The sequence below is a fragment of the Leptosomus discolor genome, chromosome 7 (assembly GCF_034619465.1).
Source record: "Leptosomus discolor isolate bLepDis1 chromosome 7, bLepDis1.hap2, whole genome shotgun sequence".
Taxonomy (NCBI): domain Eukaryota; kingdom Metazoa; phylum Chordata; class Aves; order Leptosomiformes; family Leptosomidae; genus Leptosomus; species Leptosomus discolor.
Window position 1 is genome coordinate 34,765,174 of NC_141397.1, and position 25,088 is coordinate 34,790,261.

The 25,088-nt window shown below is 38.8% G+C and overlaps 1 protein-coding gene across 1 annotated transcript in view; it reads left to right on the plus strand.

The window, feature by feature from the left end:
- Nucleotides 1-25,088, plus strand: part of ADCY1 (adenylate cyclase 1) — a 179,614-nt gene that overhangs the window by 94,755 nt on the left and 59,771 nt on the right. The window contains exons 6-8 of the mRNA XM_086468155.1: nt 10,766-10,924; nt 11,997-12,138; nt 24,473-24,628. Coding sequence (XP_086324281.1) covers nt 10,766-10,924; nt 11,997-12,138; nt 24,473-24,628 — 457 coding nt within the window. The remainder of the gene's footprint in view (nt 1-10,765; nt 10,925-11,996; nt 12,139-24,472; nt 24,629-25,088) is intronic.

Sequence of the window (25,088 nt, forward strand, 5' to 3'; positions counted from 1 at the left end):
ATGTGGCGTTCAGGAAGGGTGTTCTCAGAGAAACAGCAGTGTCTGCTGGCACTGCCCACCTAGCAATTCACACTGTTACAGTTGGGTCCCAGGATGCTGATTTTAGGAAGAGTCATTCTAGACATTGATTTTCCATTTTGTTTACTTACTGTGAGGAAAAAGGGGACAAGTATGAGTATGTAGAGGCACATACAAGTACTGATTAGGGGATGAAGATACTGGGAAATAACAAAATATTCGTAGTGCCATTTGCCACAAAGAAAGGAGTCCAACGTCTTGTTTTACAGCGATAAACACTGCTCATTTTGCTCACCAGTATGTAAACTCAAAGCCAGTCCTGATGTATGCATGTGTTACATGGTTTTGTATTCTCAGAAGGATAGCTTGCTGACTTCTCCTTTCTGTGTGTCATTTTAAACCTTTAATTTATTCCGCTTTTCAGAAATGTAATGTGAAATTCACTTTGCTAATTGGAAGATTTTTTTTTTATGCTTGCGAGCTCTGCTTTTATCATTATTTTACCAAGGTGAAAAATGTAAATGTGAGAGAACTGTGAATGAGCTTTTAGCGAGAGCTGGAGGTCTATTTCATTACGTAGGAGGGAAGGGGTAAATGTGGGAAATTTCTTCACTACTGTATTGCTCTGTGTGCGTGTGTGTGCATGTGTTTTATAGCAAAGCTGTAGGAGGGAGTGCATGCCTGTACTAATTCTGTGTGTAAAGAAATACTGGTCAGCACAGTGTGATTGTATTTGGAATGAGCTTGCAGAAGTGTGTCATCAGGGGCCTTAGCCTGTTCTCTGATGAAAAGTGTTTGGCCACTGTTTCCAGTAGCCAGTTATTCTTTTCTCTGTTGTCAGCAGGACTGTTGGGAATACAGAGTTGACTCAAGGTTCTGCTTCCCCTCACTCAATCCCCAAGTTTTTGTACTGTACACCAAGAAGACCTGCCTTTTCTGTGAAGGCGAAAAGATCCCAGTGTAGTCTCAATTTAAAATGAATAATGAACTATGAAATAAAGAAAAAAAAAAACAAAGCAGACTGAGTAAACATAAGGCTTATGAATTCAAAATACGCATTTTTGATTTGGAACATTTCACCTTCTTTCTTATTCTAACAAAGCGTTTGCCACATCATATATTTCATGTCTTCCATTTGTATGTGAGGGTGTTCATGCACGTATGTGTGCACAAAGATGTTGTTTTTCCAAAACCAAATTGTTCTAATTTCTGGAGAGTCTTGGTGTTGTAGAAGAATGTATTATGACCTTCTTGCAGAGTTCACTGTAATTTTTGTGTAAGAGATTTGGGTTTATCTCTATGAAAGTAATGGCTAGTTGTTCAAACCTTGCTAATGCCTTAGGGGAATGTGGACATTACCACACATTTTTGTGGTTTCATATCAACCTTAAACTTCTCTATGAACCTGAATTCATGGAGCTTTCTTTGCAGAAAAAGTACTTAAAGCACTTGAAAACTGATTCTCATTTCTAGCTCTATCCACGTGTTTTTATTATAGTGTTCATTTATGAGATCTCTGAGCGTGAAGAGTTGGGTACATATATTCATATTCTTCCTCTCATTCAATGCAAGTTTGTTATCTTTGTAAACATTGTAAAATTGATAAAAGACTGTAATCTATGATAATATATGGTAGTCTATGATAATATATCATAGTCTATGATACTATAAAATCTAAAAGAATATCCTACGTCTGCAAATTGTGTGTATGTGCATTCTTTCAGCAATATATAGATACTGCATTTATAAGGAAGCCTTTGCCTTTAGAAGCATAGTTAGATAGACAGGCCTTGTACACAGTTTCCAAAGTTGTTTGGTTTTTCTTTTACCTACCTGTAAAAAAGAAAAAGCAGTAGTTGATGCTGTCATTCTTTTAAACCTGGCATTAATCTTTAATTCATTAGTTGGGCTGTGTTTCATATATACAAATAAGGTAGTGATATAACTGTCTGAACTTTCCTTTTTTGAATGTTTCAGTTTTACTAATATTAGAAATGAAACATGTTCCCTTTTTTTGTTGTCATTTACTGGTGGCTGTCATGATAATGTAAACTTGAAAAACAAGTTCAGTTGAAAAAGAAGGAATGGACTGGGGCTGTTCAGCCTGAAGAAGGGAAGCCTCAGGGAGGATCTTACCAATGCATACAAATACCTGATGGGAGGGTGTAAAGAGCGCAAAGCCAAACTTTTCTCAGTGGTATCCAGTGTCAGGGCAAGAGGAAATGGATACAAACTGAAATACAAGAAATTCCATTTAAATATAAGAAAAAACTTCTTTGCTGTGGAGGTCTTTGGATACTGAAGAGGTTGCACTGGAAGGTTGTGGAGCTTGCATCCTTGGAGAGATTTAAAACCCAGCTGGACGCAGTTCTAGGCAAGATCCAGACATGTTTCTTCTCTTAGTTAAATGAGTGTGCCTCTTCTGCTTATGTTAGGAAGCAGGAAGATGGTACATTCCAAGTACAATTGCCCTTGATGGCAGTACCATTTCTTTTACTGCATTGGAGCATCATCTTTTCCGATATTCTTGGATTCTGGGTGAGGTTCTTCTGTTGACAGAATCATGTGGCTAAGCCAACAGCACAAGGAGCTTCAAACCAGGCAAACAGATTCTGCTGAAGACTAGGAAAAAACTCTTCATTCCTTCACAGAGATCAAAGTTAGAAGGTGGATTCCCCAGATTAATTTGTTTGAAAAGATTTTGAGCAAATGAAAAGAAGTGGAGAGCTTGTGACAGTAAAGTTGGAATGCAACATTTTATTTTCTATTTATGTGATTATTATGTGTTGTTTATCAGTCCCATGAGATGAAGAGTCACTTTTGTTTTTAAACTTCCTCCTTTCATCCAGAGTTGGATGCCAGCTGGTAGTCTTACAAAAGTCTATTCACTTTGCTGCAGAAATCAGGTCTTGGGACTGTAAATTTGTGCTTGGAAGTTATCATCCCCAGTGACAGGTTTGTCATTTCTGTGGTTTAAGCCCAGCTGGCAACTGAGCACTGCACGGCTGCTTGCTCACTCCTCCCACCCCATGGGATGGAGAGGAGAAAATATGACAAAGGTCGAAACAAGGACACGGAGGGATCACTCACCAATTATGGTCATGGGCAAAAACAACCAATTTAATTTTTTGCCAATCAAATCAGAGTAGAATAGTGAGAAATAAAATCAGATCTTAAAAACACCTTCCCCCCACCCCTCCCTTCTTCAGCTCTGCTCCTGATTTCTCTACCTCCTCCTCCCAGTGGCGCAGGGGGATGGGGAATGGATATTGCAGTCAGTCCATCACATGTTGTCTCTGCCATTCCTTCCTCCTCAGGGGGAGGACTACTAACACTCTTCCCCTGCTCCAGCATGGGGTCCCTCCAATGGGAGGCAGTCCTTCACAAACTCCTTTGATGTGCATCCTTCCCGTGGGCTGCAGTTCTTCACGAACTGCTCCAGCATGGGTCCCTCCTGCGGGCTGCCATCCGCCCAGCAACTAACTGCTCCAGTGCAGGCTTCACTTTGAATCACGGCCTTCTTCAGCTGCAGCCACCTGCTGTGGTGTGGGGTCCTCCATGGACTGCAGGTGGGCATCTGCTCTGCCATGGATCTCCATAGGCTACAGGGGGGTCTCTGCTCTGGCACACCTCCCCGACTCCTTTTTCACTGACCTTGGTGTCTGCATAGTTGTTTCTCTCGCATCGCACTCCTCTCTCTACTGCAGGTCTTCCACAATTTCCTTTTTTTCCCTTCTTAAACATGTTATTGCAGAGGTGCTACCACCATCACTGTTTGGCTCAGCCTTGGCCAGCGGCAGGTCCACCTTGGAGCCAGGGAAGCTTCTAGCAGCTTCTCACAGGAGCCACCCCTGGAGCCACTCCCCTGCTACCAAAAGCCTGCTACATAAACCCGACACAGTCATGTTACCTGGGATAAGTAGATAAATAAATAAATTTGAATTGTGATTCAGCTGATGGATCTGTCAAAAGTGCCTGTCCCAGAGATATGTACCACGAAGATGTGCTTTTTCTAGAAATTCAAGTAATAGAAACTTCTAGTGGCTAGTTAATGGATCTGTGATTTGACTAAGTTGAATGTTATAATGAGTTCATATAAATTAATACCTTCTATTCTCTTCATGTTCTGTGTAACTCTTATTTAAGTTTTCTAGAATATGGTGCTGCATGTGAGTATCACCTGAGAATGTTGCCTCATTACATTTAGATTGAGATTTTCAAGGTAATTTTCAAAGAATATTATAAAACATTTAAGAGTTCTCACAATTGCATCTGCCTTCTACAAAGTATTTTTTTTCAAGGGCACAGTTAAAGTCAGACCAGAATCATTATGGGAGGATCTTTTATTTTCTTCAAAAACCCCAACAAAACAGATAGTGTTATATTCTGTTTCTATTCCAAAAGAATTTCTGCTGCCAATGAGTTCTGTGTCAGGGCCTCAGTACAGGCCAGGTGTTTGTTCTGCTTCAGAGTCACTTAAACCATCATGGCAGTATTTAAGTGGGAGTTAAGTGTTGGATATCACCAAAGTTTCTTTCATCAGGCGTGTTTTAACTGTCAGGTTTTTCTTAGTAATGTAATTTAAACAGTCATGTTCATTAGTGTCTCTAATGGGCCAGATGTTGCTCTAATGTGGCAGATGTCCTCACCTTGGTTTTGAACAGTGTGTTAGGCCAAGTACACTCTTCACCCTACTTAAATTGCTTGCCACGTTTGAAGGTTCCACTCTATTTACTACAGTATTCTACCTTCTAGATAGATATATGTGTTAGCTAACTGCCATACAGGAAAGTTCTGCCCAGCTACCCAAGCTCTTCCCTCTCTCCCCCATAAACTGGCTAGAGTTCTGGTTTAAGCTAGCACTATGGGATGCAATTTTTATAGTTTATTAATAATTATTTGTCTTTCCTTACAGAGCACTTCATCTGATATAAATTATATTAAACACTTGTTTGGCTCAGTCCAGAAACATAACCTCTTAGGAGATGGAATGTGATGAAATGAGGGAGTTATTTAAATGCACTTGATAACACCACAGGGCAAGAAGCGAACTGTAATTTTTCCGATGGGAATTGAGGAGCAAATCTGAGTGAGCAGGATATAAATTCTAGATTTGGGACTGGGCTGAAATACTGGGGTTAACATTCATAAACTTGTCAAAAGTGGAATGGGATCCTGTAATCATTCATGTCGTCACATAAATGGTACATTTTCACAGTACCCCTTCCCTTGACGTCTTACTACGAGGCTATTTTAGTACTGCCTCTGCTGGAATTGCACCACTAGCTGCATCACTATGTCTATGGTGGCAGGTAGCATGGCACAGCAGGAGCACATCTATAGATCACAGCAGCTGCTGCTGACTACTTCAGTTTAACCTATACATATTATAGAGGGGAAGGAGAGGGAGAGTGACTTTAGAATAGGTCTTGTTTTGGCCCCTGGTTTGAACATTCCTACTAAATATGGGGTTTGAAGAGGTCTGAAGGAAATTGTCCATGAACATTTGGTTCTTGAAATCCAGGCACCCCAGTGGGGCCCAGCTCTGTCGCATAGGTGAGTTTATCCTATCCGGATGGCTCCACCTAATAAGGTTATCCCATATCCCATATGGATGGCTCCACCAGCAGTCCGTGTAAGACCTCACAGATAGAAGTTGGGCTTATTTTGCACCCATGTGCTGTGTTGCTGCTTGCTTGCGTGTGACTTGAGGAGGTTGGTGCTTGAACTGTCTCCTTCCTATGAGTTTGGTCATCAGCTAACCAAAGGTACTGGGGAAGGCGGAGGAGCTACAGGAGTGAGTTTGAGGAAGCCCAACTGAAATATCCAGTTTTCCTGTGTGATCTTTTGTCTGAGAGAGAAGACAGAAGCACCAACTTTCCTGATGTCAACACTGTCGATGCTTTCCCCCTGGTCCTCCAGAGGTCTGGGGCCTGGGAAAGTTTGGACTGGCAGGAGCATGTTGACCTTTAACTCTGGGAGAACCAGCAACTGCATTTTCAGCAGTGGAGAAAGCTGTCTGCCATTGATGAAAGCTTAGTCAGCTTTCACCTCTGTCAGAGTGAGCATCTTGGCTGCTGAGGACATCAGACCTTCACAGCCCAGGCTGTCTGCCCTGGCTCTCAGTTGCCATGCCCCAGGGGAGCAACGTCACAAAAAAACAAACCTGACCTGGAGAAACAGCTGCTGAAACAGGAAGCAAAGTCTTTTGAACAACAAAACTTAATTGCCTGAGAGGCCTAATGTGGGAATCGGACAGAGGACACAGGCGTTGCTTGGTACTCTGGGCCATGGCCAGCAGCCTCTCCTCCTGCAGCCTGCTGGGCTGGCAGAGCAGTTCACAAAAAGATGGTCTTTGTCATTAACAGCCAAGAACCAACAATTCCTGGTGCAGTCAAAATGGAACTGACACAAAGGTATTTAGAGAGACGTGCAAAATTAAAGGGCACTCTTATCTTAGAACCGTGCATATATAAAAAGAAAAAGTATGTAACTGAATGAAAATCTTGTCTATGCTTTAACTGGGAAACATCTATTTCCATGCAGAAATTTTTGGACCTAAAGAAAAGCCCTAAATAACTTATAAGAAATGAGATGCAGAGGTTTTTTTGGGTTTTGTTTTTGTTTTTTCTTCCCCTTCAAATGCAGCAGAGGTCTGGAGCTGTTCTGCAGGTGATCTAAATGACTTTGATGGTTTGTAGCAGCACATGAAGTATTTGGAGCTAAGGAGAGAACTGAAATTTAAAGGCTTGGTAGGATACTTGAGGTGTCAGGGTGGATTGTTAAATCTTACTAGTCACTTATATAAACTCTGCATGCTTCTAGCTTAAAAAGAAAATATTTTTTGGTTTCCATTTGTTTCTGGACCTACATTTGTGTTAATATTTGGAAAACTTTGGAGTATATTGTATCTGAACCTAAGAGAGAATAACTTATAATGAATAATTTATTTGAGAAATTCTTTTATTTTTCCTGTTGATGGCTTATTTGTGAAGTGCTAGTATTTTTTCAGAAGGGTATTTATAATTTAATTGTTGGACACTTGTGATATTTTAGTGCAGAAATGTTGATGTTGTTTGGGAATATGGTTGGGGTACTGCTCTGATTTCGTATTTGAAGCCTATTCTTTATATATTACTTCACATTCCTCATTTTTGATAGTTCAGTGGGGTGTATTCATGGAAATTAACTGCATAAAGGGCACACAAGTCTTCAAAGTAAATTCAGAAAGTTTAATGAACTGTTTATAAGCTTTTTTTTCTACTCAAATTTAATAATGGGGAAAGCACCCTTGAAACACACTGTAGTTTCTGGGGAAAACTTAGAAATGCGTTCTTAGTTTAGGTTTTTTACTAAGTGACTACTTTTGGAAATCTTTTGTATAAAACAGTGTGTTTTCAGATTCTGCTTTATGGTTCGTTGCTACATTATATAGTCTAGCTTATTTAACAAGGAGTATGATCAGCCATGTCGTATTTCTTTGCTCATTTCTTTTCATTTCTTTTTGTTACGCTGTTCAAATTTCTAAAAGCAGATGAAATTTCCCCGTCTCTCAAGCTCTGGGACAAAGCAAGGTCAAAGGTCTAGAGTGGTCTTTATCAATGTCTGAATTTCACTGTCTTTCCCCTTACAATTAGCTGAGGTTTAATATACTGTTTTAAATGGGGGGAAAAAGAAAAAAAAAGAAAAGCAAAAACCCAACAAAACAAAACCATTCATTTTCAAACAGAGAAACTCACACGTTTGCAAGTTTGCCAATGAAGATAATTACATAGGTACTTAGTTATGCAAGAGAACATAGACAGGCAAGCAAGGTGTAATCCTGAAGGACTTTGGCTTGCCAGGGTACGGTCTTCGTGTGAGGTCAGTCTCTTAGTGGCACAATACACATGCACAGGTGAAGATATAAAGGTTAAGTCACCATTAGGTGGCTTATTTTATTAGCTTCTTTCATTTCCTCAAGGCTTTGTCAAGCAAACAGTGTGCACAAGAAGCCCTGTAACACTCGAGTACTTTTAGGACTCCTTGGAGTTATTTTTGAGGTTTGACTGGGAACAGATATGGAATAAAGGAAAGCTGACTTGCAGTGAGTAGAAAGAGGGCAAGGAAATCTTTAGTCTTTCAGAAAGCTGTGCATCAGCCTTTCTGTGCTGTTGCATAAAATATGACTGAAAAATGCGGTGTGCCCAAACTCCCTATGGGGACAAAAGAGATCTCCATGTTACTCATAGTAGTGATGGCTGACATGATATATGCTTTGGCACTTCATGGCTGCAGAGTTCCTTACTTAAATTGAGACCAGGTATCTTGTGCTGCTCACCCCACATCTTGACTTACGCTGCTACTCCTGAAGTAGTTGAAAAGTCCTCCTAAAGACCTCTCTGCCAAATCTAGTGTAGCTGGATAGTACTTTAACAAATATATTGGTCAATGAAGATGAAGGGAAAATGATAACCAGAGCCTCAGTTTAAGGTCTTCTCCTATTAAATGCTTTGGAAAATTTAAATTTAATACCCTGATGAAAATCAAGTCTTACACTGATTGGTCAGATTCATTATTCACCGATATTATCTCTTTTTCGACTGCAACTTAACTGTGGAATGCCAGGTGTCTCTGTAACAGAAAGAGCTGCAAAGATTTATGCAGTGTTATCGCTGTGTGTAATGTGTAAGACTATTAGCTTCAAGGCTCCTTTTCAGTGTTCACAAGCCAGTTCAGAGTGCGAGTTAGAGCATGTCCTGCATTCACAGGAATTAAGTGTCCTTCCTTAAGTAAAAGGCACCAAAAGTAAAAATCTTTTTAATAATGACTTTGCCAATTAATTCCTGTTTTCCCAGCTACTCAGTGAAAATCTCTGAAGGTTAGATTTAATTTACAGGTGCAAGCCCATAGTTAGAGGTGGTTTCTGTGCCACTCTCTCAGGAGCTTTGGAAACATACTAGTGTTTATAATCGCTCTTCATCTGCTGTTCTGGCATCGATTTATTGGTTTCATCCTTTTCCTTGTTCTGTACTCCTGTAATTGGGTAATCAAACCAGTTAGAATATAGTAGAGTGGGATTGTTGCTTATCCATTTGCCTTCTCAACTAGTACCTCTTCATACCTCTTTTCTCGTGCAAGCCGTGAGAGTGTTTAAATATGTTTGTGTCCTTTCAGTCTCACCATAGGAAGTGATGCTGAGCTGAGCATACTGTAAAGGTAAAGGCGCAGCCCAACTCTGTGTGATTATCAGTAGTTGCAACAGTTTCCTAGCAGTAGCATAGGGTGAAAATATCAGTTGAAAAAAAAATTATGGAATATTAAATAAGTAGCATCTAAGAAGACTGACAGTCTGAGACACTTAGAAAAAAAAAATGTTAATTTTTAATTGAGTAGGTTTTCATTCAGGTAGAATTTTAATTAAATAGTGAACTTAGAGAACATCACAAATTGAAACTCTGACAACATATATGAGACAATAACTTTTATTAAATTATTTTTAACCCTCTGTGCTGCACAGAGAGGAAGTGTTCGGGTCCATACTATGCTCTTTTTCCAGATTATTTTATATTAATTTTATTACAAATTAAACGTTTTACATATTAGCCTCAGATCAAGCCACTGCAAACAAAAGGTGTAAGGAAAAGAAAGTATTATTTTTATATGATAGACAGAGAACTGAAAGAGGATAAAATGACTTTGAGTCACAATGAACTGTGGTAAAAGAGGAGAGAAAATAAATGCAAGTCTTGAGCAACTCAAGTTTATATTTTACTCACAAGAACAACCTTAGAGTTTAGAACTCCTTCATGATGAAATTCAGTTAGCCCATATAGGATCAAACATATTCTTTATATGAGTGAAGGGGAGGGTGTGTGAGTAAAAAAATTAAGAGAGAGAAAAATCCACCAACCAGTAAACTGAAGGCTAGGATAAGGAGAAAGATTATTGGTGAGAGATTTTAGGTAAAAAGAAGGAGCCAGGTAGCCCATTTTAACACCGAGTTGAAAGCAGTCTGGAGTAATGGTAGAATTGAAACGTGTTTGCTTACTTACACGTCAGGTTAAAATTAAGCCTGAGATAGTTTCAAAAATTTTCTTTTGATTCCAGCAGTCATGTTGTGGTTACTTGTCATCCCGCTGAAATAAATATACATTGGGAAGAAGGAACATTTATGACAAAAAAAGTAAATATGTGTGAGATGCAAGATACTTAGGCAAGTGCAGGAGTTAAGCAGGCTGTCTCTGAGTTATTTGAGTTACAGCCAGAAAGTTCTGTGTTTATCTCCCAGGAAAATACCTAAGTTTCTGTAAGAACTTGATAGCAAACACTGCAAATGTGGCAAATAAAACCTAAAAGTTATAGTCTTAGGGAAGTTTCATGACAAAGCCAGTTACTACGCTTGCTTTATTGTCCCTTTTTTCCCTTTTTTTTAAATGATATTAAATGTAATGAAACATAACCTTTTTCTAGCTTTCCCTGAAACCTGGAAAATTAAATGTGAATGTATTAGGTCAAGAAATTTAGAAATACTGAGATTTTAGTTCAACAGTAATTAAAATATGACCAAGAATATTGTTTCTTGGGAATTACAACTGTAACTAGAGAAGGAAAAGAACAGTACCTGAATATAGCATTTGAGATTTTTTGAAAGATCCTGTCTATTCAGTCATGTCTATATATGTTACCTTCGGAGGAAAGAGAGAAAAAGAAAATCAACAGCAATGTCATTGTCTAAAGACTAATACTCTGATGCTGTCTATTCCAGATCTGTTGCAGAAGCCACAGAGGTTGATCTCAACATGAGAGTTGGATTGCATACAGGCAGGGTGCTTTGCGGGGTCCTGGGTCTCCGAAAATGGCAATATGATGTCTGGTCAAATGATGTGACTTTAGCTAATGTAATGGAAGCTGGAGGACTGCCTGGGTGAGTCTGAGAAAGAACCATAGAAAAAGAAACAGAAACTTGTATAGGTGAAGTATCTCTTTCCTTCTTTGAGGCATTTGCAATATAATTGCTATCGATAAGAAGGGTTGTGTTTGGTAAGAGCAATTAATGTATTAAAGGATTTATCCTGTGGAATTCTCCAAATGCACATGGTGTATTTTGACTGAGGTCCATGGGTGCACTTCTGTATGCAACTCACATTTGGGCTGGGACCTACCATCCTCTGTTGGATTTTTACAAGATCGTGATTTGCTGAACATGGGGACAATGGAACCACTAATTTTTTTGTGGTTAAGATGAGTGAATTTCTGTTTGTTACATGTGTCTGCCTTAGACAGTTTTGTGTATTTTGTATGTTCCTTACCTTAAGGCTTTCCAGTGAAAAAAGACTGAACATGTTTGATTGAGGAAAGCAGTAATAGCTTTTCAGATATCTTCTGTGAAGACATTTCAAATATAAGGGATCTTTAGGGAGAAAATGGGAAGATAGTTTTTGGGATAAGAAAACTCAGGAATAGCATCAAAGATGGCTGTGCTGCCAACACAAAGTGAATTAGAAAGCTGCCTACACAACAGAGTAAACGAAACAAGTCAGAGACGTGAAGGGGAACAAAAAAATAAAGTTTCTCCTTTATGCACAGGAGAGATTCAGAGTATGAAGCCACAGCAGGGTGTTCTTCCAAGCAGGCAATGAGGTAAACACTTAAGCAAGCCACACAGTGTGGAAAATGATGTGCAGACTTCCACTTTCTACACATCGACAGATCTGCAGATGTTTGGGCAGTTAACAGTTATCTTTCTGTTCACTCTGCTCAATTAGAAAATTTAGAAATATTTAGATTATATTAGAATATTTAGAAAATACATGTAATAGAAATATTTCTGTGTTCTATTTGGCTGAAAAGACAAAGCAAAACAATTTTTGTACATCAAAAATGAGGGTTTGCACGGAATTTAACCTCTTTAACCTCTGCACAGGAGCGTGTTTCAGCAGCAACTAGCTCATAATGTATAATTGCTTTAAATGACAATATCCAATTTTTCTCCCCAGGAAAGTTCACATTACAAAGACCACCTTAGAGTGCCTAAATGGGGACTACGAGGTAGAACCAGGGTATGGTCATGAAAGGAATAGTTTCTTGAAGAAGCATAATATTGAAACATATTTTATTGTGCCATCCCATCGTAGGAAGGTAAGCTCCACAAATTCTAGCTTATTCTGTGATATATTTTCATAATTTAACAACTGCTCTGTGCTATTCTGAAAGCAGAGGCAATACTGGTATTTCTTATTTTTAAAAGCTTTTCAAACACTCTTGAATTTATATCTTTTTGTTTTGACTGAGGCAGGAATGCTAAGAAATCTAACCTTGACTATTACATAGAGGAGATGATCAATTTACTTTTGAAGGTTAGAAATAAAACCATTTTTCCCTTTACCCTCCCAAAAAAGAAAACTGTTGTTTTATTTGGATTTGGTAATCATTCTATCAGAAATTATATGATATGTTACTCCAAAAAATTTAGTTCATTCTACCCTTCCTCCTCCCTTCAAAAGGTTGTTTCAGAATATTAACGCTCACAGCTTGGCTTTTTTTCTTACAGTTTTCTTTACTCTTTCGTTCCCATATTCCCAAGCCGTCTTACTCATGCTCTCCTAACCCTTTCTACAACCATTTGTGATGCTGGTGGCTCCTTTGCTGGGCCTAGAGGTTTCCCCAATGAATAGACACATAAAAATCAATATTTACAGCCGTGTCACGCCCACAGCAGAAAAGTTAGTGAAATAAATTCAGCAGTGATTGAACTAATACCCACTGGAAGTCTGGAAAAGCTGCCATGTTGCCAAGCTGTACAACAAAAGCCCTTTTATCTAGGTCAGAGGAAGGAAGAAGCTGCTGTGAACCATCCTGCTTTCGAATATATATACCTCTGTACTACAGATCAGGTATTTATGCTGAAGCTGAGTAAATTTTTTAAGATTATTGCAACAAATAATATATTCTGTGTCCAAAACATGCATGTTTTTTTCTCCTGCTATGTTGAGCTGCTCACAAATTCAATGTTCTCCTTGCTTGCTCTGCCACCTCAGACTCCCACAATGATTTTTGGTTGTCCTTTTCTTATCTTAGCTGCCCTTCCCTCCAAATTTTCTTAAGCTCCCCTCAGCTTCTTCCTTTTGTCAGACCCTTGGAGATGTCCTGGGGAAAGAGGAGTAAGTCAGCAGTGCTGTTGAGGGACAATAACGTTTTCTGCTCTTTTCTTCTTTTTGGTGGAGAACAGAAAATTGAAAGTATGGAAAGAATAAGGTAAGAGAAGATTTTAGCTCATTTGAGCAGGAACTTGTCCTTAGATGTTGCTCGGGATTTAGCCACTCCTGATGGAGGTGGATGTGACTCCTCGTTTTAATTAGATTTTCAGGATGGGAAGAACAGAGGCCCAGCAGTGCGGTGGTAATACTTTGAGTCCCAGCATGCAGTGAAGGTGGTGACAGTGGTTTTTCACCATGTTCATTTATAGTGACACCTTTCTTCCTCAATCAGTTACTGACTTCAGGGCAGCCTGTTGTTCCACTACAAAATGTTTTGTGACCTCAGTAAGAGTCTTGAAAGTCCATAATCATTATCTAAACACATTCAGTGTGTTCCAACCTTTTCCACATCGATTGAGGCTTATCTTAGAAGTTATCTGCCATAACATGTTTACAGGCCAAGAGGAATATTATTGCTCTTTATCTCAGCCAGTCAACTCAGGATACAGACTTTTGCACCTTTGTCTTCTGAGACTCTGCCCAAACAAGTTTCATTCAGGGATTTGACCTTTTAGAGGGAGAACTATAATATCTAGTTCTGTAAGTAAGTATGAAAACAATACAGAGGACATTTTAAAGCAGTATCAGAGCTCCATGCTTGAAGGTGTTAGCCAATGAGTGTTTGACAAAAATGTAACCAGGGAAAAACAGGTCATCTTGAATTCCATGCCTGCAGTCAGTTTCTTGTTCTGAATTTGATGACTCAGGGAGTTTTTATGGAAATGTTAGGAGTCTAGTCACAAGGGGAGTTTGATTCTGGAAGTGAAAACTGATATTGTTTTATCCCAGAAAGGCTGCTGCAAGGGTGAGTTTTTATGCACTCCTTGTTATTGGAGAGATGGAGTGTTCTCATCCACTGTGAAAATCATGCAAGCTCACATTTTGTTCTTCTACTGGTATATATATGATTAGATTCGGGTTTAGGTAGTATGAAAGAAAACAAGTGGAAAAACAGTGGGCTAGATTCTGTTTTGGCAGTCAGTGTGAGAGTTTTCTGGTGGCTTTCTTGAAACCAGAATTAGTTCTTAAATTCATCAATCATAATAAAGAAGAAAATGTAAGGGAGGGTTTAATTAAGGTAGGTGTGTTGCTTATCGCTGCTAGATTTTTTTTGTGTCTTGGTTTTTCACTCCTGCAGCGTTATGTATAGTTTCATTACCTGTGTTATTATGTATCAGATTTCATTTCATATTGAGAAAAGAAATAGCTGAATTTCAGGAAATTTTTGATAGATTTGTTGCGCAGAGACAAGTAGAGAGAAAAGGGGATAAATATGGCTATTACATAGAGAAACTGTTGTGTCAGCTCTGTTGCATAAACCACTGATTGAGGAACAGAAGCTTCATGTTCACATGTTAAAGTAAACCAGGTCAATGCATGTTTAATGTGCAAGGGTAAGAGCCTACTATTGTGTAAGCACATATTTCTTTGTCTTTGCAAGATTGCTGAGAAACTCCTGGTGATGTCTGAGAAACGACTGACGGGTTTGCCATCAGCTACATAAATCAAATGCCATCTTACCCATGGGTGTCACTGACGGGTTTGTGGAAGTGGCAGATGCTGCGGTGCAGCTTGGCTAACGACATGAGCTCTCTGACATGCCTTGATGGCATGTCAGCCAGACTGGCAGAAAGATACATTTCATGAATTTTACTGGTATTGACTGGCTTCTCCACTGGGCTCGCAAATCAATCAGCATTCACTTTGCTGTTTGTCACAGTGCATCACAGTGGTCCCCAGTCTTCATATACTTGCACACTGATCATTGGACCATGAGCTATGTAATAGTATATTTACCTTCAAAATAAACACATGCTGTCCCCTTGTACCCTGATTCAGTCATTAACTCATCAGAGACACAGAAACAGAAGTCTGCCCATGAAGCACAGACAAGATGGAGCTTCTTTAGGTGAATACAGGTATCTGCTGGTTTAATATTGTATTCCTTCCTCTGGAGCCTCAGTAGCTAAAGTACAGACACATTTTTTTATTCTTTATGCATCATCTCTGACATTAATGTGAACTGACTTTAGCAGGTATGATGCCAAGAGGAATGAAAATCAATGTTACGAGCAACAGATGGCCAAGAATCTGTTGAATTTGAAAGGTAAATAGGCCCCCTTAGTTTTTTTTTAAATTCTTATTTATTTATTTAGAAGGCACATACCCCACATTCTTCCATATTTAGTTTGACAGGAAGATCTTTAATCATAAATATCACCCAAGCCAAGAATGAGAATAACTGTATAAGATGACTCATGTACCAGTTACATTTTGAATGTGAACAAATTATAAAATAATCACAATTTTTTTAATCTTTTATTGAATCAACTAGCAACCACAATTTTGTGATCTGATCTGGTTGCTAGTTTGGTGTATAAGCTAATAGGTGTGAGCGCACTTCTAAGTGGCCACTGAGGGAATACTTTTTGTTTTGTTACAGTTTTTATTTTGGTAGAGATTGTATTAGTCTATTATTATTATTAAGCAATAATTATGCAGGTTCACTGGATAACATTCATCTTCTAAACAGACTTATATTCATCTGATTTCCAAAGGCATACAGAAATTTTTTTAAGTAATTTTTTTTACTGGCCATCATAGTTAAAAACTTATGCAAATATGCTTTCTAAATATAATTCAAAATGCTATAATGCCCTGACAAAGTTTCTGGTTCTGAAAACACAGTACATTTAAGTAAAGTTTAGTTATGTCTTCATGCTATTTTATGTTGATACTAAAACTTACAGTGATGTGACCAAAATATTGCATGGAGACAAGATTTGGAAAGTTTGATTAATGTAACTAGCCACAAGTCTGACCATATACATGAATGTCTTGGACTTTTGAAACAGGACTGATCCCAGTTAGAAAAACAGATCTGTTCCTAATATATTAAATATTCACAAGTTCCATACTCTATGCTTTAGACACATGGACATTCTCTTAGTCTCCAAATGTCCTAGTTTTCTGAAATATTGTAAATCTTACTGTATATGGATGATACTTCATGAAAAAAAAAAAAATCTAGGCCAGATCTGTTAATCTCAGAGCCCCTTACAAGAGCTTTATAACTCGGCTTACACACAGCTAAATAACTTTTTCCATTAATGATTCCATGGTAAATTACCCAACTAATCTTGTTCCAACTTTCAAACTGTATGCTTAAAACTTAATTTAATTTTTTTTAATAGAGTGGATCTGGCTTTCATCAGAATTCTTTGTTCTTTTGTTGTCAGCACTGACGTTAATCGAAGTATCTTTGCCTCGGTTTTACAGCTGCTAGAAGCAGAGCAGAGGTAGTGAGCTTAGCTGAGTTGTCCACTTCACTTCTCTGTTGCTCTAGAAAGTATGATTCTCCTGCAGTATAACACCTCCTAAGGTTTGGCCACAACCTCGGTGATAACTGAGCAGTTTGGTAGGTGGGCTTACTTCTTTGTACTTGTTGCTGCAATTCACTCTCTGATGGCACCTCTCTAGTTTTGGAAAGGCTCCTTAATTTCACCAGCTGAGAAAACAGTTGCTTTAGCGAAATTCCTAAGGTACTTTGACAGATAGCCAAGCAGTGGTCAGAAGTGATCAAGTTTTTGTGAGGGGAAAGATTTCTCAGAATGTGTTAGTTTTTGCATTTACAGAAGCGAGCCTGCCATCATTGTTACTCATTGCCACCTTAAGGGAACCTGCTTCACTGAGTAACTTTGCTGGCTCCAGAGCTAAGGCAAAGACAAATAATGCTATAGACCACTAACAGGAAGCAATAGATCTGTGTCTAGGAAAGGGGGCCATAAAAATCATAGGGAAACACTATACGTACAACTTATAAATGGTTCCTATATATTCATAAGTGTCTCATGGATGTTACAGCACACCTCAAACGTAATCAATAATTAGCTTCCAATAGGTTGCTAATCACCATCTGCAAAATTTCTACTAATGTGTTAGTGAGTTATTCACCAATTAACTGTGTATTCACAGATGATAGTTAGTTATCTTTTATTTGTGGCCATGTAAATCACATGATATCTGCATCTACTATTTGTATAGCACACAGTGACTGACATTCATGAAAAGTCTATCAAGTGAGTAATGCATCTGTTCACCTTTTGGAAACTCACTGTTTCTCTGAAAAGGCTGACATTTCTGTTTCCTGCCTTACCATGAACACATAAAGCCATGCCAGGCGTTCTCACAAAATCCTTTCTGTAGCTTGGACAGCCCAACTCTATTATCTGAAGTCTCTGAGTGATGCTACGGCCTTCCTGAAAATCCCAGGTGAAAGGGTCTAATTTTTTTTTCCTCAATCCTTGTTTAGTTATCCAGGTGGAAGGCAGCAGATGCTGGTTAGAGGTATGGCACTCTGTCTCCTGGTTTGCTGTGTTGAATCATGCCCTAAATGTTCCAATGCAGGTGACTAAAATTTCAATTTTATTTTTGTCCAAAAAATAATTATAGACAACCCAAAATCCCAGCAGTATATTTGAACAGAGAAGTTAAAGCAATAACTGAGGAAGAAGAAACTGCTTTTGTCAGTCTTAATGATTTCAGGAAAACTCAGTTGAAAGCCTGAAGGTTCAATAATCCTCTCAATAAGCAAACACAGCTCAGGAGCATCCTTTGGAAAATACTATTTAAAATCTAAAAACTCTTGCAAATGTCAGAAATACCTAGAGCAATTATCTACACTACCTGTGGCATAATTTATTGTGGATTGCAGATGGATTTAACAGCTCAAAAGGTTGATCAGTTAATTTCTTTGACTCATGATCAAATAGGCAGAAATTCAGCAACCTGAGATTCATTCTAACTTGCATGACACCAGCCGCAAGAAAAGCGGCAAAGGCTGTCACATCACTTTCGTATGTTGTTGTTTCATCTAGCATAAACAGATGTGATTTTAAACTTCCTGCTTTGCAGTCCTGTCACCAAGCAGTAACAAGAAATTAAACAAATTTTCTGTCGCTCTGCTGCTTGAAAAGGCAGTATTTTTTGACTTGGAATACAACATCCTCCTTTACTTTTAATCAGCATAGCTTTGTTGCATGAAGCGGCTGATCTGCCTTCTATGTTACAATAAATTACTAGGCTTCATACCTTTCTGCCAGAAACTAACATGTTTTGTCTGCTTATGTCTTTCCCATGGCTGATTTGATTTCTTTTTCCCCAGCACAAAATAAACTTCATGCAATGTAGCACAAAGAAAACAACACAGATTCATGGTGGCTTTTTTGCTTTGTATAGATGAAACACATAATAACTACATGTGCTTGCCTTTTGGCCTTATTGGTGAGTCACTTTTACCCGTGAATCATTGTTAGCAACTATCATGTTTCACAAGCTCATATGCGCTCTTGAGAGGCTTTCTATCATGTCTTAGTAATACTTTCATCTAACTTAAAGCAATTTGAGGCATATAATCCATGTATTACTAGGATTTTTGATAGCAGTTTGTTGGATTTTTTCTGACCTGATTAAAAGATGTCCTGGTATCATCCTGTGAACAATAACGGAAGAAAAAGGTGGCTACAAAAGGAGAAAAGTAAACTGAGTGAAACATCAAAAATTACTGCAGTTAGTTCTTTTTCATGTATTGTTTCCATTCAAATTGAAGTTCCGTCTATATTTGTAGAAAATTTCCTTCTCTGCAAAGTTAATTTGATTTAATCGCTCTGGTTAGGCCTACGTGAACATGACACGCTGTTCTCAGATTCTCCTTTTTTTTTTTTTCAAAGATGTAAAATTTGTGTTTTCCACAGAGCACTTATGGACCAATAAATCCATGCGTATGGCTAGCAGTTCTCCAGGATTTTTTTGCATCTGACTTTTCTAAAAATATCTGGTCCACGTTGCCTCAAGAAGGTTTTCATGGTCATTGTAAGCTCTGAGCTTTCTGGACTAATTCGTTCTGAGGATATTTTTACTTAAGTGACCACCAGCCCTTATGGAATGCTAGAGCTCTGACTCCTACACTCTAAGTAGTAACAGAAGAAGAGAGCTTTACAGTTAATGCAAGGCATATGAAAACTTTTCCAACTACTCAGATAAACTCTCTCCTTTGCTAGCAACCCCAAGCAAAAATGTATTTGACAAAATTGTTCTGATTTGAAATGCCCCAAGTTAAGCATCTGAGTGCATTGTTGGGCACACACTGATGATTTCTGCTTTCAAATTGACAGCTACCTGCAGCTACCACTGCTGTCAGGGCTAGGAGAGTCCAGGGTGGTCTTTGCTTTCAATGGCTGGCAGCTCCTACTGAGGAACTGAACTAGAGATCTGAATGCATAACTTGGGCATTTCAGGTTTTAACAACTCAGAAATACCTTAGCAGATCCAATTTAACAGATAGACACGCAGCCTTTTGATGGAAGCTCTAGCTTGTGTCTGGACAGGGGCTGATCTGTGCTTGAGACTGTGTAGCACAAGTTGGAATATACACACCCCGACACTGGAAGCAAACTGCTTGTGTTACCACCCAGCAAATACAGGCAGAGGAATGATGCTGGTGTTGCAGACTGTGCTACTTTACATCTTCAGGATTGTTTCTGCAGTTGCTATGAAGCTGCTAGTGCATCATCGTCAACGTGACAGCCCTCATCTTGGTCTGTCAGTGGTGGTGGAATTAGGTATCTGCTCTAACATCTTTATCCTCTCTTCTTTTTCTTCCTTCAAAAATGTGGAGTCTGTAGAAGGGAGAATCGTAAGGCACTGGTATAAGATTTTTCTCTGTTATTGATCTCCTACAGATTGTTTTAGTCTTCACAGCTGCTAAAAACTTTTACTACTTCTATGTCATGGAAGTGGCCACACCATTCTGAAATTTAAGAGTACATCTATAGAAGATGTATTATTTACTGGTAAAATCACTAATATACTTTCCTGATGGACAGCTGAGGAGTGATAAGCAAAATGTGTCATAAAGGCAGTAGAAAAGGATGGAAAAGCAAATGTCTGATGATTTTAACTGTAAAAAAAAAACAAAACAAAACAAACAAGATTTGCCCACCTAGCTCAGGACAAAATGGCTTGCAGATAGTAACAAACACTACTTCTAAGAGGCATGGTCCTGCCTGCCTGAAGATAGAAAGCACAAACAGATGTAGTACTACAGCATTTACTGTTTCTGTAAATGCGCTTTGGATGTCATTAGTATCTTCTTTCCCATGCCATTGTAAGCACTGCGCTTGAATATAGTCAGGGGAACAACAGTCCACTGCTTTCTGAGAATCCCAGATAAGCACCAGTGAATCCCTTACCAGAGTATTACGTGAGGTTCAAGCACTGGGGTGTTTTCCCAGAATTTTAATCAGTGCTTGTTTGTTTTCTGTGTACTTAAAGACACTCACAAAGCTGTGGATAGTCTGGCTGCTTTCAGAGTGCTCTGTTAGAAAATCCCAGCTCTTAAGCTTATTTGCCAGCTATATTGCAGCAAAGAAACAACCTTTCCCAAAATTATGAAAAAAATGAACAATGAACAGAATCAGAGATGATCCTGAGGATCAAAAAGAAGTGTGAAAGTAAAAATGTATTGACAAAATGAGCTGGAATGAGAATGCTGCAGTCCAGCTTTCCTGTCATGCTAGCCTGGAGCAAGTTCAGAGAAAAGGCAGAGTGAAAGACACTGGGGTTGGGTTTTTTGTTTGGTAGGGCTTTTTTTGTTAAATCTGTTTTAACAGACTGTACTACATTTCTTGCCATTGTCAGGGGCTTACAGCAGAAGGTGAGATTGCTTAAATGTTCCACTCAGAAGTTCACTGTGTCAAGTGTTGTTCTGTTGTAAAGTAATAATGAAAATGGGACATGATTTGTCAGATGAAAATGGGAGACAATTCCCTGGTTTGTATTTTTGGTATTGCGTGCATATAATAGTAGAATGGAAAATCCGCAGTCCTACTGAAGACTCTATATGTCCTGCAACCACTAGATTTAAAAAAAAAAAAAAAGAAGAAAGCTATATATAAAATTATACATGATCTGAGACCTGACAGTGTGCCCAACTTGTGTGTATTACAATGTCCTTTGCATGGTGAGATTCTTCGCCAGCCATGAAGAACATAGCTATATGTGTTCCACGTGATTTCGTAGCATTACGCAGTATCTGAATTTGGAAGGGGCCTTTGGAGATCATGCAGTTGACCTCTGTGCTCAAAGGAGGGTCAGCTTCATGTTAGATCCACTTTTCAAATTGCAGGTTGCTCAGGAGAACTCAGCTAAGTGAGTGCTGAGTGTTTTCCCAGCTGGAAGTTTGGCAGCCTCTCCAGGCATCCTGCTTCAGCACATGGTCATCCTCACGGTTAAAACTGCTGTTCTTTGTACCAAATAGGAATTTCCCCTGGTCCAGCCGATGTTCATTGCCTTTTGCTCTTTTTCTGAGCATTTTTGGGATGAGTGACTCTGTCTTCTCTCTAACTACTACTTAGGTGGCTGAAGACAATGATTAGATCCCTCTTTAGCCTTCTCTTCTTCCAGCTAAATGAACTGAATTAGCTCAGGTTCTTCTCATATATTGTATACTTCAGAACCCTAATAGTTTCGGTGAGCCTTTGCTGAACTCACTCCAGTTTGTCACTGTTTTTCTTGTACAGGGGACCCCAGAAGTGGACACACTACTCTGTTTGGTTTTTTTTAGTGACTTGAGTTGAAAAACTTCTATTTGACTGCAAGACAGCTGGAAAACTCCCCTGTATTTCCAGCACACAAAGGGTGTATACTATTGATAAGTTATCTGCCAATAAGATTTATAAACAAAAAGAGGAGTCGATGGTATGAGCTAAAAATGTTCTTCCTACTTCTTTGAAGATATAGTCAGGAAACCACATGAAGATACGTGTTTGAGGAAAAGTCATGTTTGTAGCAGGGCCACGCTGCCTGAGCCAAACTGTGTCCAGTCCAAGTTTTGAAGTTGCAGGTTGTTCTCAGAGACACATTAGAAGAAGTCTACATTGAGGAAAGTCTAAATTCTTCTCTTTTCACAGGGCTTCAAATCCTTGCAGGAGCATATAGTCATGCCCATGTGCTCACCTTTTTCAGTCATGTCTTGAATCTTTTGCTAGTAAGATGTTCTACCTATTCTTTGCTTCTCTTGCACCTTTACTGTGGCATTTCCATAATGAAGGCTGCCAGGCAGCTCCTGTAGCTCTCTGTATTTATTTAAGAGCATCTTTTCCAGCCAATCTAACGGAGACCTAAAACCAAAGTTATTCACCTAGTTAATGCAATGTCCGCGGTAAAAGGTTTGAGCAAAGAAAGAGCTAATGATCTCTTGAGATATGGTCCACCTGTAAACTTCTGTGTATTCCCTTTTTATCTCTGTGTCTTAAATGGAAAACTGGAGGGAGTTTCAAGATAGTTGCTCATTTTTGATGTATTAAAAGCTTGATAGGAAGACTGAGTAAAATACATACTACTTCTAGAGGAAGTATGGCTACATTAGGAAAATTCGTAAGTGGACCACCTGTCCAAAAGGTATGTTTTAGCTGTTGAGAATGGCAGCTCAAAAGCTGATCATATCTGCTATACTCAAGCCTAACAACTATCTACTTGGTGTCCTTAGGAATACCAAAAGGATGATTAGTATGTGAATATCCTTGTTCAGTATCTTCTATGAAGTTATTGCAACACAGCAGTAAGTCTTCTGCAAGAAAGCCCTCAAAATAAAGGGTCTGTATTGGGAATCTCTTCATGGAGACTTCTGTTAAACTATCCCTTATACAAGTGAGTACACAGAAGATAACACTGATGTCCTTTTAGATTCCAGCTGCTGACTGTGCAGTACAGCACTGGTGATGCTAGCTGGCTTCAGTCAGCCTTTCAGTGCACAATAAAGCGTGTGTGCATAACTAGGCACCTTTCCACATTTGAAACGTCACGTATTTATAACATAGCCATCTGCCAGTAAAAAATGTGCAATTCTTTATACACAAGTTCTTTTTTGTGTTTTGTAGCCACAGTGTAACTGACTAAACAGGGTATTGGGAGCTCAATAAGATATAGCCTTGCTTCTCCAGAAAATGCAAGTGCATAGCTGGAAGCCTTAAACTGCATAGCAAACCAGTACCTGAGATGCCATTCAGAATATATGCAGTGTCATTTGCCCTGTCCCTCTAAATTTAGGAATCCATGAGAACATGCATCAAAAAAATCCTTCCAGTTTACTTCCTTCTTCATTCCTTGATCATTGAAGTAATGATGTAAACTGCTCTAGTAAATCATAGGATTGTGAAGATAGGACAGCGAATCCTCAGTGCCATTTGTGGGTTTTAGAGCATCTGAATAAAGTTTTTGGAGGATGATTTCTCTGTCTTTTCTACCTAGGAACACTAGGGACCAAATCCTCTGTGCTTCTTTATTTTGCTGTTCCAGAAAAGATAAATTTTACAAGCTTAAATTCCCATACTGTGGTGGCATGGGATCCTTCCACATGCCAGAAGCATGAATGAGATCGGTATAAATACTGAGGGTAGAATAAAGGATCACTCATATTCTGATCTGTGAAAGCATCTGAACATGTGCTAGGGGTTTACTAAAGTCAGCAAGAGTTAAATACGTGCTTAAGAGTTAACCAAGAAAATACTTGTCCATGCTGAACTGGGAGCTCCATGGTAGAAGGAAAAGATTATACCCAACCCTTTGAGGATATTTCTCTGTGGTATAACACTTCTTGCTTTGAAGAAATAAGATGTAAGATATAGCCTCAGTGCCTCACAGCCTCCTTTTAGGGCATGTCTATAAGTGTATCTTTAAAGTGAAAGCATATCCTTTTCTGATTTTGATGGGCTTACCAAAGTAACAAAATGAGGAAATAAGAAAAAGACTGAAATGATCTTTTTAACATCAGTTAATTAAAATGCTCATTTCCTCCTTATTTTTTCCTGCGTTTTTCCAGAATTTATTTTAAGGTTCAAGAAATACAAATATTGCCTCTTTTATGAGTTTGTCATTAATATGCTTTTTTTATAGTTTACATTTCTAGGTAGAAAACAGTTCCCAAAATGTTAGGTATGTTTCTAAATACTGTCTGTTCTATAGATTCTCTATATCTCAGGTTTAAAAAAAAAGTGAAGTAATCTTCATCTGCAAATATACGATGGTTATCAAAATGCATTGCTTCTTGATTAGAATATTGGTTTGTTCTGACCACTGGATGGTGTAAATGTCTGCAGGTACATATGTCTGCATGGGAATATAGTGACACAGTCAAATACTATTTTTCCGAACAACAGATATTTCCTGGACTGATTCTCTCGGACATTAAGCCTGCCAAAAGAATGAAGTTCAAGACAGTCTGCTACCTGCTCGTTCAGCTCATGCACTGTCGTAAGATGTTCAAAGCAGAGATCCCTTTCTCCAATGTCATGACATGTGAGGATGACGATAAGGTAATCCATGTGGGCTCCTTGGGCACTGGTTCTGGGGCTCCATCAAGTAGACCTGCTCTGAGAACGTACGGGGTGACCTGACCAACTGATAGAGGATTTTCTGGTGTCCCTGCTGAAGCTAGAGCTATCTGATGCCCACAGCCTTCTCATAGTATAGGCAAAACTTAATTATAGCAGGCCTCAAATTTGGTGCTCCTCTGGAACAAGCCAGCACAGCTGGCCTATGGGGCTTCTATTAAGAGATTCCTTCACAGGAGTTAGAGTTTCTGAGGCTTTTTCTGCAATTACTAAGAGATGTTTTCTTTTGCATCATGAGTGAGTCACAGTCTGAAGCTGATGGCAGCAAATGCAAAACAACAGAATAATTCTGTATCTCTAGATGGTTCTCCAAAAAAATAATGGCATCTGATTAGCCAAAAAAACCTTTAGTCCCTAATACAGGTATGAGTACCACTTTCTT